Source organism: Oncorhynchus clarkii, chromosome 11, assembly GCF_045791955.1.
Source record: "Oncorhynchus clarkii lewisi isolate Uvic-CL-2024 chromosome 11, UVic_Ocla_1.0, whole genome shotgun sequence".
NCBI lineage: Eukaryota > Metazoa > Chordata > Actinopteri > Salmoniformes > Salmonidae > Oncorhynchus > Oncorhynchus clarkii.
In genome coordinates this window covers 33,241,664-33,262,422 of record NC_092157.1, presented here as the reverse complement: position 1 = coordinate 33,262,422, position 20,759 = coordinate 33,241,664, and the positions used below count along the sequence as shown (strand labels likewise).

Sequence of the window (20,759 nt, the reverse complement as noted above, 5' to 3'; positions counted from 1 at the left end):
ATGCATGTGAATTGTGTAACCACTCAGAATATTAGGCCACATCACACCTGCAAAACATGTTTCCTTGTTGTTGTTGTTAGTTTCAGTACCTAGAGAGCTGGCGGTTATCCAATCATTGACTCCCTCTGGTGATGTTATCGATGTCCTTTAGCTGGGTTGGGCTGGGTCGACAGTCAATGGCTGAAGCTGTCCTGTTCACTCGGGTTTTCACCAACCTGCCTGGAAGGTGTCTGCTTGAGTGGCACCCGCCAGAATTAAATAGTTTATGTTGGGTATGGACTATAAGAACTATCAAACTAGGCCTGCCTGTTGAAACATATACAATTGCTCAAAAACGAGTAGTCAGTAAGCTATTTAAAATATTTGGGTTGGACAGAGTTAATGTTATGAGCCCAGGATAGCACAGCTGATCTGGCATTTTTATCGGTAAGATAATAGGCCTACAGTAGACAAATGTATGCATTGCTGCATCGGAATGACTTTTGAATAAGTTTTAGTTTTCAATTGGAAGTTCGCTCAGTTTATTTTAAATGATCACTGGTTTGCGTATCCCACTCAAACCTTCCACGACTGCATGATCGTGCGCCAGACTCGTGTGACGTCGTCTGTCCTGAACGGTGGGGTGGCGTCGCGTCATATCGTTCGCCTAGCTCCCATTGGCCGACGCGACTCACCCGACACAGCTGTGGCTGTTTTCCTGCAGAGGAAGCCTGTCTCTGGTATGAGGTCTGCGCTCAGGAATGAAATAGCAGCTTTTTTTCTGCCTCTCTCTCCCTCTCCCCCAAAACGATGATGTGACCTAACTACGTGATAACTGTCTGAGCAGTAAGAGAGCAGCACAACTCACAGCTTCATCATTGTCGAGGTGCGAATGAACATAGTCGGTTGTCGCTAGATCATACACTTAGAACGTATCTGGACACTTAGAACTTATCTGGACACATAGAACATATCTGGACATCCAAGGTAAGAAGACGATCAATTCATTCTTCTTTGCTATTGTCCATTGATAATCATTGTAGTGGTTAAACAGTTTGAGAAAGACACGATCTACAAAGGCCAGACTAGACACCACTTTTATTTGATATCTAGTTTAGTGGTGATCTTGAAACATTGTTGTCAGTGTTAATTTAGATGAATTACAATGTATGGATGCATATCTGTGTTAGCTATGATGTATTAACGCATTTTTGTTTTTTTTCCAGCACTCTAAGTGCCAAATGCCAAGACTAGAAGAACACTGTTGGAGTCGCTCCTGTGCATCTAGGGTGGAATCTAAGACTTTTTCTGGGGGAAACTGGGTCGCATCGAGAGCTGAAGAAATGATGTCCATTGTCACAACAGTGCTCAGCAATGCATATGGCTCGCTGCACAGTGTGCGAGCAGCACACTTGATCAGGCGGGGTCTCGTCCTTTTCACCGTGGGAGTTGTTCTTGCGTTGGTGCTCAACTTGCTGCAGTTACAAAGAAATGTGACTTTGTTTCCCGAAGAGGTGATGGCAACTTTGTTTTCATCAGCGTGGTGGATACCCCCTTGCTGCGGCACGGCAGCTGGTGAGTTGTCACTTTTAAACCTATACCCTGACTTAATGAGGCTGCTAAATGTACTTTTTAATTTTGATAAAAATTAATGTGAATTGGGATTTTATGGGGGGTGGAATGGGGATAGTCTGCTTGTGTGTTTCATGATGCCATTATATGCAGGCAGCTAACTACAGCCTGGGCTACATAATAATTTACCGCGTATTCCATCATTGTTATTGTTCTATATATGAATTGTGTAAGTGTTCTCTCAGCCTTGAGCCCATAATGGTGAGCGTTTTGTCTGGTGGAAACATACATTAGTATTTATATTGCCCTCCAATAGGCTTCACTAGAAACAGCCGGACATGGAGGGTCATTGGGGTTGTGCTTATTTTTCATTGGCTGCTTTCATAACGGGCGAGCTGTGGAGGTGGTCCATAATTGGCTGCTGCCTCGAACATGCCACTACAGAAAAAGAGAAACAAGGAAGTCGTGTGCAGTCAGAATTTAAATAAATAATTTTCACCACCAACCCCTCCCCCATGCTGTTGAGAAGTAGGCTACCGTGATTCATGCAACAACAACAAACAATACAAACGTTAGATCATTGTCTCCCAATTGAATTGTAACGTTTTTATTTTAGTGATACAATGTTCGAGACTTGTCTTCTCACTGTAGGTTATGGACATGTTTGTGCAAGGACTGATAGGCCAGAAATGATCATGTGCCTGAAAGTAGAAAGCGATATTGTCCTTTGTTTTAGTTTCGGTCTATTTTTATCCCAAATTGAAACTCAAAAGAAATATACAATTTTCAAGACCATCGAACCACATGAGTCAGTTTGATTTGTATGTATGCCGTTCAGTGAGGTACTAATTCAACTATCTTTTCTGCAGCTGTTGTTGGCCTGCTATACCCCTGCATCGACAGCCATCTAGGAGAGCCCCACAAGTTCAAGAGGGAATGGGCTAGTGTCATGAGATGCATTGCAGTGTTCGTTGGCATCAACCATGCCAGTGCTGTATCCTTTCTAAACATCAACAACTTCACAATGTGCACACTCTCATGTTGGCTACCTCCAATCTAGAAAAGGATGGATGCATATTTACACCAAAGTAATTTTATCACATCCAGAGCATAAACAGGGATGAGGGTCTACTAAATGTGTAACATATTCATAATTGAGTAACATTCTGTGATTATTTTTGATATATTATATTGCCATTGTGCTACTTTTACAGCCCCGAAGGCAATTCAGCTAGTGTCAGTGAGACGGTGGGTTGAATTCCCCACTGCATTCCTGCTTGTTTTGACTCCTTGACATACTTTCCAAGTATGTATGGAACCTATAGTTGCTTTAAACATATACACTGCTTGTGCCACCCACACTGTAATGCTTTGAAGTAACATTCAAACAAATATTTATTTTTTTAAACATATTTGAAGTGATTTTTATTTATTTTTTACTGAAGAGATACTTAGAGAGGATGACCTTGGGGAAAGATAGTGAAAGGTTGTGTCAAATGGTACTAGGCCCAGATTAGAGCCTACGCAAGCAAATACTGTCTTTGTCCTTAACTGCTCCGTTTCACAGAAACTACACTTTGCCAATAATGCCCAGCTGTCCCTGACCCTGGCTGCCCTGTCCCTGGGACTGTGGTGGATGTTTGATCGCTCGAGGAGTGGCTTCGGCCTGGGCATCGGGACGGCATTCCTTGCCACCGTTATCACACAGCTGCTGGTCTACAACGGTGTCTATCAGTAAGTCAAGTCGTGCTTTTGTTTGACCACGTCACACTGAGAAGTTAAGCCCACACTGTATACCCAAAAGGCATTTTGAACTCGAATACTTAGAGTAAGTTGAACTAAAAGTCAATGAAAAGTCATTATTACTTCAAATCCTTGTGGTACTGACTCAAAACTAAATGACAAGTCACTAAAAATTTAAATAATGATAAATTGACTTTTTACCCAGCATGCTCTACTGCAGGTTGATTTTAATTTGATTAATCTTCTGCTACACAAAGATACATATCATAAATTTTTCTAAATTAATCCTATAATTTAGTTTTTTTAGATTTGAGATTTTTTTGCACTCGTTGCTGAAATGGTTGTTCCGGTTTAAATGGCTTACACGGAACCCAAACCGGCTGCGTGTGTGCGCCATTGTGCATACATGTATTTTGTCCCCCCACACCAAACGCGATCACGACACGCAGGTTTAAATATCTGAGCAAACTCTAAACCAATTACATTAATTTGGGGACAGGTCGAAAAGCATTAAACCTTTATGGCAATTTAGCTAGTTAGCTTGCACTTGCTAGCTAATTTGTCATATTTAGCTAGCTTGCTGTTGCTAGCTAATTTGTCCTTGGATATAAACATTGAGTTGTTATTTTACCTGAAATGCACAAGGTCCTTTACTCTGACAATTAATCCACACATAAAACGGTCAACCGAGTCGTTTCTATTCATCTCTCCTCCTTCTAGGCTTTTTCTTCTCTTGACTTTATATTGCAATTTGGCAACATTCATAAATTAGGTGCATTACCGCCACCGACCTCGTTCATCTTTCAGTCACCCACGTGGGTATAACCAATGAGGAGATGGCATGTGGGTACCTGCTTCTATAAACCAATGAGGAGATGGGAGAGGCAGGACTTGCAGCACGATCTGCGTCGGAAGTAGAACTGACTTCTATTTTAGCAACGCAGACGCTCGTAGGCCCACGCGAGCAGTGTGGGAGCAATAATTTAATAATATAGATTTCTAAATTTATTTTGCAACGCCCGCACATGCGAGCGGTGTAGTGGGTCTGTTAGGTAGTGTCCTCACTCCTAACCCTGGCAGTTATTATGTATGAAGGTTATGGGTGAATAACATTTTTAACTGTTGGATATTCTAACTCTTGCTGGATTCCAATATGAATTACACCTTACTTTTTGTTGGGTTTTTTGTAATATACATATTTAAAAATGTTTGGCCCATCCACCCCTCTTCGGAGGACAAAAAAACGAATATTTTACAGCTTTTTCTTTTGTTGTATTTATACACACATTTGACATACATTGCACTTTTATTTTTCTACTACAGTAGTTACATAGCAAGAATAAAGTAATTTGATATACATTACCTCTGGATAGATATGACTGAAAACACTATGTATAAGTACTAACTATTATAGAACATGAGCTTTTAAACCCATCCCTCAGCTACTCTCAATCCATCCCACCTATCTCTGTAAACTGCCCTCTTATGATTTCCATGGGCCATATATTTTTCAACTGTTTATTTTTCAATTACACATCACTTCGCAAGCCAACAAAATGTGATTTGCAGGTAGGGTTGCAAAAAAAAAAAATCCCTCTTGGTAGATTCCTGGAAATCCTCCAACCAAGAATGTTTTTAAATCTGTGAATTTGGGGAAAGTTAATAATATGTTGCTACCCTACATGAAAGCCTGATGTGGCCTGTAATCCATGAGTTTCAGGCCACTGTATTAGGGTAAAGCGAGGCCTTATGAGAAATGTAATGTCATAAAGAGTTTTAAATATAATATTCACCTAGGAACTCTCTTGGTGAAGGCCTCACGACTGAAAATGAACAAATGTCTTTAACAAATACAGCCATGGGTGGTAACTCTATAATTCACTCAAATGCAAAGCACACAGAGATTATATTGGAGGCGTAATGACAACTAATTGGGGTTAACCGTGCTGACAAACTGTCAAAAATGCATTCGCAAGATATATGATAATAATAAGATGCATTTAGGAGAAGCTTTTTATCCAAAGTGACTTACAGTACTGCAAGACTACTTTTTGTTGTTGTGCCTCAGTGGGAATAGAAGCCATATTGCCGACGTTGCGAGTGCCATGCTCTGCCAACTGAGCTGCACAGGACCATATTATGATATTATATTATGGTATCACTACTTGCCTTAAAGTTTTAGTACAGCCAGTGAATAAAATAAGACAGGTGTTTTTTTTAGGAAATATTTCCCTTGTGATTGATGTATTATTAAAGTGTGCTTCCTGGAACTGGTCTCAGTCACCTGATTCCATCAAAGAGGATCTGACAGATAAGGCATGAAAATGAAAGCAATTATTTTTTGGGTGATACGGATTCCCCCATGCCTCTACACCCAATTATTGGCCCTCCTACCTGCCTCTGTGGCACCTCCTCGAAAACATCATGGGGAGAGGGAGCAATGTTGCTTCAGTGAGGGGCTTACAAAGAGCTGTGTTCAAAAGGCCTTGCAGCTTCTGTTGACTGAAGGGAAGAGAGAGATGAAATTGAGAGGGAGAGGATTTTATATTTCCTCATTAAACTTTAATAATGCTGCCTTCCCCCCTTTCGAGATCTGTCTTTGAAACTGTGTTTAAGTTGCCATTCCTGTTTTAAGGCTAGTCTCTATGTGTCTTATTTGGGGCTGGATTTGACTATTGGGGCAGATATTTAATTAATCGCATGTATTTTTCTCCCTCTCTTGTAGATACACGTATCCAGACTTTCTGTATGCGCGCTCTTGGCTTCCATGCATATTCTTCTCAGGAGGAGTGACTGTGGGGAACATAGGACGCCAGCTAGCCATGGTAAGCCCTGTCCCCTATTTTCTTAGTCAAATTCTGCTGATTTGTTAGCACAGGAACACATTGAGACAGCACCTTGACATGTTCGTGCGGTACGAACTTTTGTGAGAGAAAAAGCCTGACACAACACAATGTCGGCTATAATGCCTTCATCGGGTGTACGCCCGAAGTCTGAACCTTATTCTGTGTACAGTTCTTCAAAGTCACGTCCATTATACAGTTTGACTCAATTAAAGTGTGAAAACAGCATGTTGTTTTGTTTTTCGCAGTAGCGAGCCAGTCTTCTAGCGAGTCCTACAGCCAAATGTACCAAAGGGTCATTTCCTGCTTGTTGTTTTTCATTGATGGTGTTTGAAATGTTGGCAGTTGGCACAAGCCCTTGCTTGCTCTTTCTTTTATTTATTTTTCTCTCATTCTGTTTCACTCTCTCTCTCTCTCTCTGAGATGGATTAAGTCTGTTTACCTTTCATTCAGTCTTTTAGAGTTGCCTTTTAAATGCTTTCAAACTTGCATCTTGTGTTTCTCAACAAAGCAGCCAGCTTGTGTGTGGCAGGAACACGTTAGCACTAGAGTTCAGTCAACTGGGTTGCATTCGCTAGAAAGAAAATGGACTGAAACAGTGAGGCACTGCAAATAAATGTTCAATATTAAACGTTTTGCTACAGTGTGCACTAATGAATATGACCATTATTATTGTAGCTGATAGCTGATGATCTTTGAAATGCAAGAGAAAGGCCACAATGTATTATTCCAGTTTAGGCACAATTTAGATGTTGGCCACTAGATGGCAGCAGTGTATGTGAAAAGCTTTAGACTGATCCAATGAACCATTGCATTTCTGTTCAATATGTTGTATCAAGTCTGCCCAAATGTGCCGAATTGGTTTATTGATATATATTCAAATTCATAACTGTGCATTCTCCTCAAACAATAGCATGTACAATAGACTGTAATAGATTAACAAGAATGTAAGCTTTCTGCCCATATCAGATATGTCTATGTCTATATGTCACATTAGCGCATGTTAGCTCAATCATCCCACGGGGGGACGGCGGACACCGATCCCGTAGAGGGGCCATTTAAGAAAGAGTTGTGGTTAGGACTTACACAGCTAGACGGCATTTTTAGTGATGTGTTAATTTGAGATTTGGTTCATTATACAGTATCGAATCAGGCCAGCGATTGAACTGTTGAGAAGCTAACTCAAGTTTTTTAGTTTTCTGTCTGATTTTATTTTATTTTTTGTGTGTGTGCTTCCAGAAGTTTGAAATGACTGAAATATTGCCCTAACAGCATTGAAAGCGCTTTTCCTTTAATCCTTCATCACTAGCCTATAACTTGTTATGGAGACAGTTATATAACTGGTTATGTAGCTTTATCTCTCTTTATGTGGTTGTTGTCATGTACGTCATTTTGTCTGTAAATGTTGGTTTAATGTTGTCTTTAGCGCTCTTGAATGCAATACCAATTCCTCTATGAGACCAAATAAATGAACTGAGCCACTGCTCTAAGTTCTGGGATGTACATTTATTTTCTGGTATGTTCTACATATGCTTAACATGTGACTTGGGGCTCTGAAGGGAGGTTCTAAATCAGGATAAATGGGAAAAGTGAGAGGGATAACTCTCTAGGCACATATACCGTTTAGGGGGGGGGGGGTTAAGGGAGGCCTTGAGGAAGGGGTATCACATTTTACTGTAACCCCAACATCAGATAATCTTCTCACAGTTGTACCTATACATAGGGCACCATGATCCACTGTATAATAGCCCTATAGTCTACTGTCAAGAACTGTAGAACTCAGCCTTAGGTTAAAGTCATCAATAATGGTCTTCTCCAATCCCCATTGTGGATGTTACCACTGTAGGAAGATGTCTGTTGTTTGCTGATATTGAGCATGATATATGAACATGGGCTTTCCTCTCTCTCTCCCTTCAGGGTGGTGTCGAGAAACTCCACAACGACTGAAAAGAGGGGAAAGAAGGAAGACTGACAATATGGAGAACAGGCGTAACGGAACCAAGTCTGCCGTCATGGGGAGAGACAGTTTGAAAGAAAAGAGACTTATTATTTTTTTACTACTTTTCTGTGTGTTATAACAAAGAGCTAGCCAGAACACCCTTGACTTAACGTGCCATGACTTCTGCACCTCTTGGTGGCCAAAATAACTTACAGTATTAGGCTAGCAGTTGCCCCTATGCTATCTCTATTAGGATCCATATAGCATTATTCCAGAAGATAGTCACAAAGCTATCCCTGTTAGGGTTCATATAGCATTAGGCTAGCAGTTAGACACTAGGCTATACCTGTTTGATTCCAAATAACATTGTGCTAGCAGTTAGCTGCTAGGCTATACCTATTTGGGTCCATATAGCATTAGCCTAGCAGTTAGCCTCTAGGCTATACCTATTTGGGTCCATATAGCATTAGGCTATATGGCCTAATGAAATAGGCTATATGGCCACTAGCTCCTCCCTCACTATGGCAGGACAGTATTTGCCCTTCCAATTCTTCGAAATGAAAAGTTAACTTGTTTCAGTTTTACAGTGTAAGAGGGAACTATTAGCTTTTTGCAGGTGTGTGTGTGCGCGCGTGTGGATTTGTGCAGGTCTGTTATGGCTGAGTACAAAATGACCGTAAAAGGGAAACGTTTAAGAGCTGTGCAAAAATGTCTGACACTCACAGAGACAGCGACCAACAGTATGTCACCGATGACATGTATTGTGTTCCCAATATTGTAATTAACCAAGAAAAATATATATCTGAGAAATTAGAATGCCAACACCTATAACCCCAAACCAAATATACATGAGATCACAGATGATGTGACCATGTTTTGAAAGAATGTACCATGATACTACACTAAGTAAGCATATTCATGGTTTCAGTGAAATCAGTAATGTTAACAAAAAGGCGCCTGAATGTAATCGGGTGTGAAAGCTCACCTCTTGGCTGACTTTGTGGATATGGTGTGCAACCTGGAGGTGACCTATGACCCCCCCAAATGAATGGCTGATTTCCAATTTAGAATTTTCCAGACTTGGCATTAAAGTTTATGATCATACATTAAGAGAAGGAGACAGGACATTTTTACTATGGCCTGCGGATTTGCAATCTGTGATTGCCTTTGTATTATAGAATTGAGTGCTTTTGTCACTACTATACCAGTTCAATTTTATTGTACATAATTATATATTGCTTACATGTATAGTCACTTCCCTATATAATCAGACAGGTATTACCACCAATTCAGTTCAATAGTTGGGGGGCTAAAGGAATAAAAGTGCAATCACATATACCTGAGCTGACTATTCTTCTTATTTATTATTTCTGACAATAGTTAAGAGGTGAGACTCCATGGAATCATATGCAGTGTTGATATTAAAAAGGAGCATCAAATAAGCAATAACAGCAGCTTTTGTAAAAACAAAAATTGTCAAAAATTAAAAATTCTTTGACTGTATACCAATGACTATTCTCTCCATGAGGAGAAAAAAAAAAAACATTGTGTCAAACTGTTTGTAAATTCTCCTAGTAGTTAAAACATTATTAAATGGGAATACAGATTATATTTTTTTTATATTTTGTTATGTATAGATCACAGCGGGATTGGTTGGTACGCCTGGTTCGGTGTGAATCTTTGCTCAATTTCAGGTGTTTGTCCCAAATGGCACCCTATTCTCTATATAGTGGACTACTTTTGACCAGGGGCCCTGGTCAAAAGTAGTGCACTATATAGGGAATGGGGTTCCATTTTGGATGCAGTTCAGGTGTGCTGCTGGGAGAAAAGGAAGCTTTATTATTGGGGTGTTTAAAACACCTATTATTTCAATGTGTAGAGAGTGTGAGTGTGTTTTCAGCTGTGTATCATTTGTATTACCTTGAATCCAAGTGGAAAATAAAAAGGAACTCCTAATGACGTGTGTGTATCTACATTGAGTCTACATAGTTCTGCCACACATATTAGCAGAATGAAACCATACAGATACAAGATTTGTGTGCACATTTTCAGCCCAATGCATGAAGTGTTTGTATGAGAGTTTACTCCTCTGGTAAGTTTGCCATCTGAAAATGTAATCGACACAAACATATAAGGTATGCAAATGAGACATAACAAAAATATAGATGCAATTTTATTCTGAATTTTGATAACTAATAAGTTGTTTTATTCTGTCTTGGAAAATAGTCTGTGTCCAAAAGGTTACCCTATATTGGGCATGGGCAACTGGTGGCCTGTCCCTCTTTTGTAGGCCTGTGGATCAATTTCCACCCTCTGAATTTTTTTCACAGGTCAAAGTCGTGGTCTCAACTTACTGTTAAGAGTTAGAATAGTAGAATACACAAGGTGCCATTTAGAAATTTGGTTGTGCATCAGCACTTCTGTCAGTGTTTTGTGAAGTATTCACCCCCCTATTTTGTTGCCTTACAACCTGCAATTAAAATAGATTCAGGGGATTGTATATCATTTGATTTACACAACATGCCTACCACTTTGAAGATGAAAAATATTTTTTATTGGGAAACAAACAAATAAGACAACAACAAAAAAGAACTTGAGCGTGCATAACTATTCACTACCCCCCCCCCCCCTCCCAAAGTCAATACTTTGTAGAGCCACCTTTTGCAGCAATTACAGCTGCAAGTCTCTTGGGGCATGTCTCTATAAGCTTGGCACATCTAGCCACTGGGATTTTTTTGCCCATTCTTCAAGGCAAAACTGCTCCAGCTCCTTCAAGTTGGATGGGTTCCGCTGGTGTACAGCAATCTTTAAGTCTTACCACAGATTCTCAATTGGATTGAGGTCTGGGCTTTGACTCGGCCATTCCAAGACATTTAGATGTTTCCCCTTAAACCACTTGAGTGTTGCTTTAGCAGTATGCTTAGAGTCATTGTCCTGCTGGAAGGTGAACCTCCGTCCCAGTCTCAAATCTCTGGAAGACTGAAACAGGTTTCCCTCAAGAATTTTCCTGTATTTAGCTCCATCCATCATTCCTTCAATTCTGACCAGTTTCCCAGTCCCTGCTGATGAAAAACATCCCCACAGCATGATGTTGCCACAACCATGTATGTGTGTATATATATATATGTATGTGTGTGTGTGTATATGTATGTATGTATGGGGCGGCAGGTAGCTTAGTGGTTAGAGTGTTGGGCCAGTAACCAAAAGGTTGCTAGATCGAATCCCTGAGCTGACAAGGTAGAAATCTGTCGTTCTGTCCCTGAGCAAGGCACTGTTTCCCGGGTGCCGTGGATGTTGGTTATGGCAGCCCCAGAAGGCATTCAGTTGTACACCTGACTAGGTATCCCCTATAGCCTACTTGAAGAGATCATTATGGATAAAAGAGCGAGGCAGCCAAATATACCCTCTATATTTATTGGAAAGGAGCATTGCCTTGCACTTTCACCACCCTGTGAAGTTCATCATAATGTATTTAATCTGTAGCCTAATAAACTGTATGCTTTTCCAATATGTAGTGGGAAGACCATACAACATGTCATTGTGTGATTCCAAGGCGAGGTTGCGGAATTCAATGGTGAAGTCAGCCACCGGTTTGGCCCCTTGGCAGATGTTGTACAGTTGGCTGGCCGCTTCTCGTCCGTCGACTGGGTGGTCGAAGACTCGTTGCAGCTCGGTAGTGAAGGCTAATACGGAGCTGCAGGTTGGTGCTGTTGTTCCCACATCGCCGTTGCCAGGGCCTTGACCGAGAGTAGAGAGATGATGTACGCGATCATGGCCCGATCAGTGTGGAATGAGGAGGACTGTAGCTCGAACACCAGAGAGCACTGAGTGAGGAACCCCTTGCATCCTCCCGGGTGGCCATCATAATGCTCAGGGGCTGGGATCTTGGGTTCCCGGTGCAGGTTCCCTGGAGGAACTACGGTGAAGTCTGTACCACTGGGCGATGAGATTTGGACATTGGCTCCTCCTGGGTTGAGGTTGGACTGTGGTTGGAGGGAGTCGGTAAGTGCCCGAAGGGTCTCTAATATTTGGGAGAGTTGTTCTTGCTGCCATCGCAGCAGCGCTCCTTGGTGGGTTACAACGTTCTTGATCTGGGTGACCTCTGTTGGGTCCATGTTTAAGCAGAAGCTTGCTGGGATGTGGTGAGGTTGGACCCAGGTGCAGAGAAGAGACCAGACAATGAATCAGCGGTTAAGGATAAACATAAATACTTTACTGAGAAACGGTAGCCAAAAGATCACAGAACACTCGAAAAACAACAACCATTAAGTCTAGAAAACTCACTCAGGAAACAAACGCACACAGTAAACAGTTCAAGCTTCTGCAAAGGAAACCAGACAATGCACCTCTTTTAACAGGGAAATCATAACGTCATTAGTGTCATTAATGTATATAGGGCGGTCTCTGCCGCCCTCTAGTGACAGGTGGAACCTGGAATACAGATGAAAACTCTCTTGGTAAATAGTGTGGTCTACAGTTTATCATGAGATACTCTACCTCAGGTGAGCAAAATCTCAAGACTTCCTTAATATTAGATTTCGTGAGCCAGCTGTTATTTACAAATAGACACAGACCATTACCCCTTGTCTTTACCGGAGGCAGCTGTTCTATCTTGCCGATGGACCGAAAACCCAGCCAGATGTATGTTATCCATGTCGTTGTTCAGCCACGACTCGGTGAAACATAAGATATTACAGTTTTTAATGTCCGATTGGTAGGATAGTCTTGATCAGAGCTCATCCATTTTGTTATCCAATGATTGCACGTTGGCTAATAGGACTGATGGTAGAGGGGGATTGCTGTCGGATCCTTACCAGGCACCCCAACCTACATCCCCGATGTCTCTGTCTCTTCTTCATGCGAATGACAGGGATTTGGGTCTTGTCGGGTGTCTGAAATAAATCCTTTGCGTCCGACTCGTTAAAGAGAAAATCTTCATCCAGTACGAGATGAGTAATCGCTGTTCTGATATCCAGAAGCTGTTTTCGGTCATAAGAGACTGTGATTTTTACCTGATTTATTTGATATTAATGGTTAACAATTAATATTTAACTAATAATAAGACATTTCTGTCCTACTAATGCTGTGTTTTTATGGTCTCCACTCTAGTTCCCTGCAGCTAATCTGGGTGTATGGTCACTAGAGATGGCTTGAGCTGACAAATTAGTGAAAGATTACATTACATAGACAAGATGTGGTGGGTGTAACCGAGATAGAGATAGCCTGGAAGAGTTTAGAACAAAATCATCCTTGCATCTGGGAGACTAAGCCAGGGTGGGGTTAAGACAACCCCCCCCCCCCCCCCCCATGACTAAGCATTCTTTGTGTCAGCTCTATAAAAAACTGCATTGTCTGTAAAGGTTAGGGTACAGTCAAGAGTGTTGGGTTGACTAGTCTCATTATTACAATAATTAATCGATATTGAATAAAGATGATTGTTTGAAGAAATTACAAAGTCTCTCTCACTTGATTAGAATGTTCCACCACAAGACGGTGGCAGAAACATTATTTACAAAGTAAGTTAAAAATAATGTGAAAAACACACACAATAGCACAATTGGTTAGGAGCCCGTAAAAAGGCAGCATTCTCTTTATCTTAATATGGCAGAAGCAATCGGGCCTGGGAAGAGTAGGGATTAAAATATTTTTTTGTGGCGCTCACCCCATCAAAGTTGCCCATCCCTGTGTTATGTAGTGCAATATATAGGGAATAGGGTGTCATTTGGGACACATACTACGAATAGCTCCCATGGTGCTGCCCTTCAACCTTTACTTGCTAAGCTGATGCTTAAGTGTAATAACAGCTCCTGAGTAACCCAGTGAGTCATCTCTATCTCTGGTTGTATTAAAGGGACAAACTATAGCAAGTTAGAGCATTATAAGGACAAACTGTAGTATTATAGAGGAAGAAGAATACTTTGTCCATCATTCAGAGAATGTATTTCTTCTCTTCCATTCTAACTCAATCTGGCATTGAACTCCACGTTTGTTTACAAGACTGGATGACAATAATTATTCCTGCCACTTAATTACTATGTGTCAAGATGGCTTCCACAAAACAATGGTTTCCAAAAGTGCTGGGGCATCAGCGCTCGATTAGCCTGGATTGTTATTGTTGTGTCTGCGGCAGGGGAAGCTGAATAGAGCAGGACAGTCTTTTGTCTGAGGCCCCTGTCACAGGCTCGACTACCATTATAATGTACTCAGCTTTTTCCCCTTTTCTCTCACTCCCTGTCAACCCTCCCCCTCGCTGAACTTACACACCCCTGCCTGTCACTAGGATCACTATCATAAGAGGGGGAGCACCCCCTCCCCAATCTGCTCCCCCCTCCTGACACGCCTTTCTGGAGAGCAGTCTTCTATTTATACCTAGCAGGGGACTGACAGTTAACCTTTTGCACTGGGGACATTTCTGGGAGTGAGGCCAATTTTCAGGCCGGATTCAGCCCTCGTTCTGAGAGCGTTGCGTCTCTCCCGACAGGGCAGCGATCCAGCGCCACACGCCACGGCTACGTTTCCCCTCTTAATGTCTCCTCCTCCACTCAGTCAGAATAATTGGCGTGGCGTCAACCCTTTTAATTTCCACCCAGAGCTGACTGAAGGACTCCAATAGACAACCGCTCTCTGCCAACACAAATCTCTCTCTCTCTCTCCTCAGCCTCTCTCTCTCCTCTACCTCTCTCTCTCCTCTGCCTCTGCCCCTGTCTCTTTCCTCTGCCTCTCTCTTTCCCCCCTCTGTATCACATCCTTCTCTCATACATTAGCAGTTAGAAAACAACAAAGGTCCTGATACAGTGCCCTGAGGGCCAACTTAGCCCAACACTTGACAGTTGGGCTGTACGTAGTATGGTACAATATTATTCTCCATCCACCTCAAGTGGAGTCAAAGCCAACCAACCGCATGTTAACATGTCAGTGTGCTCCAGAGAGCCTTACTGTGCTAGTTCTAATAATTGTGAGTGTGTTTGTACCTGTTTATGTACAGTACACAGGACCATAGCTACATATAAGGAGAGAAAGATCCGGGATCTAGTAAAAAAAATGTTTAGGAACTCACTCGGGGTCTCAACTTACTGTTGAGAGTTACAATAGTAGAAAACACAAGTTGTGTCATTCTGAAATTTGGTAGTGCATCAGCAGTTTTCCTCTTGTTATATGTTACTCACTGACAGTCACTCAATTAGCCCATGTCAGTAAAAAAATGTATTGGAAAATTAGTCCATCTATACTTGTAGCATTCATGACCAAATTATCGACTGGGCACGCAGGGCACAAGCCCAGGGGCACTGACCTCCAGGGAGCCCCCTTTGATTTTCTTATTTGCTCTCACTGAGATATATTAACATGGCATAAATCATGGCAAAATGTCTAGAATTGCAGGAAACTTGTTTTAAAATGAATTAATAATTTATTATTAAACATTTATGGCACTTTTCATTACATACAGAATCTCAAAGCACATGTTAAGCAAAATAAACAAGAAGTCATGAAATATAGGCTACAACAGTAGCTAGATCATCTAGAGCAAGTCTGTTTGAGTGCTTCTTGAAGCCTCCATCATGGAGAGGATTTGGAAGCTCATAACTAGATGGTCAGCGGAGGTGTTGGGCAGGTCAGCATGTCCAAGAGCAGGTAGGCAGGCAGCCTGATGTCATCTGGTCGTCTCCGCCGTCTGCCGATTCTCTGTATTGGGACTCTGCTGAAGTTTTAGCTCGCCACATACTACACCCCACTCCGTACTTCAGAAGATGCATAGCCTCCTCTTGGGTCACTGTTGGGTGAAAGAAAAGAAAAAAAGTCAGTAGGTGTAATTCAAATGAAAACATACACCTTCTAGCTAGCATTAGCTAGCTTGTTGAAGACACTGATTTTCATCAATTTACAGGCAGGAATCCAATTCATGATATCAAGACTTGATCTGCACTCATTTAGCTATTGAAAAATAAACCATTTATCAAACTACTTATATAAAAACTATTAAATATGTACAGAATTAACTCTCTGCCTAGGCTGCCACTAAGCGCCATGGCAATTTCTCCCTACCCCATGGCAAAATGTGTCGATTTGCAAGACAATTGCTGTAAAACTGCGACAACAAAAGTTCTGTAAAGCAAACTTATTTGGTTACCTTTTGTTAATAAAATATATATTTTTTAATTTTACCCCTTTTTCTCGCCAATTTCGTGGTATCCAATTGTTGTAGTAGCTACTATCTTGTCTCATTGCTACAACTCCCGTACGGGCTCAGGAGAGACGAAGGCTGAATGTCATGCGTCCTCCGATACACAACTGCTTCTTAACACAGCGCGCATCCAACCCGGAAGCCAGCCGCACCAATGTGTCGGAGGCTACACCGTGCACCCTTGGCTAGCGCGCACTGCGCCCAGCCCGCCACAGGAGTCGCTGGTGCGCGATGAGACAAGGAGATCCGACCAATCCCTCCCTAACCCGGACGACGCTAGGCCAATTGTGCGTCGCCCCACGGACCTCCTGGTCGCGGCCGGTTACGACAGAGCCTGGGCACAAACCCAGGGACTCTGATGGCACAGCTGGCGCTGCAGTACAGCGCCCTTAACCACTGCGCCACCCGGGAGGCTAATAAAATACTTTTTCTGCTAATAGATCGCTCTGTAAGTATTAAATTATAGTTTTTATTCCCAGTGCTGCGTTAATGTGAACGAATGTGTAGCTGTTAATTGTATAGCTAATTGGCTGTGTTTGTAGATTAACTGAGTTGAATCAAGCTTACAGCAACTGATGTGTAACGGCTGTCCTCTTCGTATGAGGAGGAGTAGGAAGGATCGGACCAATATGCAGCGTGGTAAGTGTCCATATTTATTAAACTCAGAACACTAAGACCAAAATAACAAACAAAAAAACAAAACAAAAAACAGTTCTGCCTGGTACAGAGACAGAAAACAACTACCCATAGTGGGAAAACAGGCTGCCTAAGTATGGATCAGAGACAACGATTGCCAGCTGCCTCTGATTGGGAACCATACCAGGCCAAACACAGAGAAATACAAAACCTAGACTACAAAACATGGAATGCCCACCCCAACTCATGCCCTGACCAAACTAAAACAGAGATATAAAAAAGGAACTAAGGTCAGGACATGACATGATGTGACAATGGTCAGTGTCATTTTTGCTTGTTTTTCCTATTTTCCAAATAGCATTTAGGAGTTTTTAAATTGTATAGAAATGCAGTAAAAGAGCTTTAACTTTATAGAAATTTCTCAGAACACACTAAAACTCAAAAGTAGTGCTCTATGTAGGGAACAGGGTGCCATTTGGGATGCAGAGAAAGTTTTCTCTACAGGACAGATTCTCCACAGGGGTAGATAGTCATCTTCTGAGAGATTTGGCAAACGCTGCCTATTTGATCTGAAATCCAGACAGGATCCCTAGACAGTCCAGCAGGGGTTAGTGAATTCATTCGATGTATCAACCTGAAACTGGGACGTACCCACCCCACAGCCATATCTAATTCAACTGGGTTACTGGATAGATCAACACACTTCCCCCTGTAAAGGATATTTTGTTTATGGTTGTTAGCAGGTCAAACCACCATGAAGACCTTTGGGATGTTATGTTGACATTGGACAAACACATTGAGTTACAACTTTCATGCCAGTAGATGTTATGCAAAGCAGAAAGATTTTATGATTTGAAGGATGGTATAACAGCAAAGCAGAACAAAACATATAGGTTCAATTATGAATAGATTCTGAAAAGAGGCATTGCTTCATATTTAGGCTAAAGTATATTTGTGGTGCAGTGGGGAAGCTGATGCTCTTTGAGTGTGTGTGTGTTTTGTGTGTGTGTGTGTGTGTGTGTGTGTGCGTGTGTGTGTGTTTTGCCCGTGGCACACTAGAGTGGCTGTGCCCCCTCACCTGGAGTTGGCTCAGCAGGTGTGGGGCCCGGCAGTAGGGCCTTAGCTGTCTCTCCCCTACCATCTCTCTTCAGGGGCCTCTGTACAACAGAGCCTGGCCCGGGGACTGCTGTCAGCCCGCTCAGCTTTTGATACACATATAACTCTCCCAGGCCCTGTCATATACACTGACAGCCCTCTTTGATATGCTTCTCAGTGCTCCCTCTCTCTCTGTAAGCTGTAAGTGCTTCTAACTGACACTAGTCCCGCTAGATGGGAGTTTTTCTCCGAATTAATTTTTTGTGGTTTTCAAATTAAAGGGGTGTATTCGTGGCCTAAGGTTTAAAAAATTGAGATGAAGACATTTCTCCCTCTGCTCTGGGAAAAGCAGACCATTAAATGTGTGTGTGAGAGAGCGCAGTGGCCTATGCTCCCTTAATTTGCAAAAGACAATAACAATTCAGTGGTGATTGCTTTGGTTACCACCAGATGACAGTATTTATCCTGTTTGCCTGGACATCATAGACTTGGCAGCTGTGGATATCCTAGTGGTAAGACTGATAATATCAACAAATGTCTTGGCTGTAGAAAGTACAAGGAGTGTTTCTCTATACTGACTCAACAAATAGTTGGTGGGGTTGATTACAACTTGGACAAGAAAGACTGAATTGTTTCTTTGTTGTGTGATAAGACATTAGCCCAAACACACACACACACACACACACACACAGACAGACAGACAGACAGACAGACAGACAGACAGACAGACAGACAGACAGACAGACAGACAGACAGACAGACAGACAGACAGACAGACAGACAGACAGACAGACAGACAGACAGACAGACAGACAGACAGACAGACAGACAGACAGACAGACAGACAGACAGTTAGTTAGTTCACTATAAAATCTAACAAATCAAAGAAATTGGACAACTGTTCAAATTAAGAGAACATTTATATTGGACATGTTATCCTTTATCACATGCCGGTAGTTTTTTTAATTCAATGCATTTAGCTTACATTAGGATGGAGCCTAGGCCTTCTAATCTACATAGTTGGATTGCATCATATCACCTTTCAATATTATTTATCAGCAAATATAAAACCATGTATTCTTGAATATCAGTGTCATTTAGTAATATGCACAGGTGTGGTAGTTGTATGAATTATTCACAATGCAAGCCTACTCAGAAAAAAACATCAGCTTTAACGCAATATTAGCTTCACAGTGAAATACCACTACTTGGCTATGAATAATTCTTCAACAGTCAGTAAAATATCTTATTTAGCTATCTCAAAAAAGAGTAGCCTGTATGCATGCAAGCTTACCTGTCATGTCCCCAATGATGGAGTGGCAGACCAAGCAATATACGAGAGGAAGACCCTATACCGTAGGATAATTATTCTGGTTCGATGCCAACTTAATTCATTAACAGGTACTGAAGAGATCGATTCTGTTGCTTGTTGTCTTGTTATTTGTGTCAAGTATTTCCATTTTGGAATAGTTGTTCACCGAATTACTAGCACTAGTTGCTCACGCTGCAACAGTAACTCTGGCCTATATGGCTTTGGTCAGACCACACACTAAGAAAAGAGGGTTCCGTAAGGGTCCTTTGGGAACGGCGATGGTTCTATGTGGAATCATAATGAACCCTTTGAGTCCTTCAATGGTTGCTTGCAGTTCAAAAACAAGTTATTTCCTCTTTTGGTGATAATTGAAATGTAGCGGAGTCGGCTCATTCAAATATTTTGGGACATGGTTTGCTAACAGCTCTGTTTGTGCAACCTTAAGTTAGAATGTCATTCCAGTTTATCTAATCTGTTGAGTTATGCGATTAAACGTTAAATACAACTATGGCCAGTGACAATGTCTTGTGAAGGACACACGTAAGGCCTTTTGTCAATTGAGAGCTGTCGTCTAACTCAATGGTTCTAAATTCTCTCCTCAGGGACCCCCAGCTGTTCCCGGAGCTAGTACACCTAATTCAACTTGTCAATTAACATAATAACGCCTAAGGAATTTTAACAATATAATACGGATAACCAGAACGGTAACCCTGTATGGTTCTTCAAAACATCTACAAGGAAGATTAAGGAAGGTTCTTAATAGAACCGTTCTCCATTAAAGGTTCTATGAAGAACCATAAAAAAAGGGTTATACTGTATATAGCCCCAAAAAGGGTTGTAACCATATCAGTACCCTTTTTTGGTGCTATGTAGAACCCTTTATTAGTGGATCTTTATATAATCATTGGAAAGGTTTCTTTATGGCACCATACAGGTTCCATTTAGAACCTTATGAAAAGGTTATAAACAGCACCAAAAAGGGGTCCGCTATGGTTAGAAGCCAAATAAACCTTACTTGGCACTATATAGAAGAATAGTTTTTTTGTGAGCAGGTCTTGGTCAAAAATAGTGCACTATGTAGGGAATAGGGTGCTATTTGAGAGGCTACCAAGTGCAGAGTCACTCCTGTCCTGCCTCGCTCGCTCAGTCCCATCTCTCCTTACCTGTTTGTGTCAGCATGGAGTAATGTACTACAGTGAGAAGAATGCCACAAAGGAGCTCACTGAGCTGGCCGCAAATGGACTCCATCTTAGGTCAAATTACCTCACAGCCCATTAAAATGGTGTCGTTAATGTTGTACCCTCTCTAATCTTCCACACATTCTTCTTAATGTGATACACACTTTGCGACAACTGCTGATGTTAAAAGGGCTTCATCAAATAAGTGTGATTGATATCTGATCCACTCTGACAGTTTTCACTATTCATTCATTTAGTTTGGTGACTGTCAACAGTGTTG

At 41.6% G+C, this 20,759-nt stretch overlaps 1 protein-coding gene across 1 annotated transcript; it reads left to right on the top strand.

Moving 5' to 3' along the window:
- The first annotated feature begins 658 nt into the window (after positions 1-658).
- LOC139420447 (insulin-induced gene 1 protein-like) lies at positions 659-10,035 on the top strand. The gene is made up of 6 exons (XM_071170590.1): positions 659-966; positions 1,206-1,554; positions 2,421-2,545; positions 3,119-3,285; positions 6,020-6,119; positions 8,055-10,035. The coding sequence occupies exons 2-6, from the start codon at positions 1,221-1,223 to the stop codon at positions 8,082-8,084; spliced, it is 756 nt and encodes a 251-aa protein (XP_071026691.1). The 5' UTR covers positions 659-966; positions 1,206-1,220; the 3' UTR covers positions 8,085-10,035.
- Positions 10,036-20,759: the final 10,724 nt, after the last annotated feature.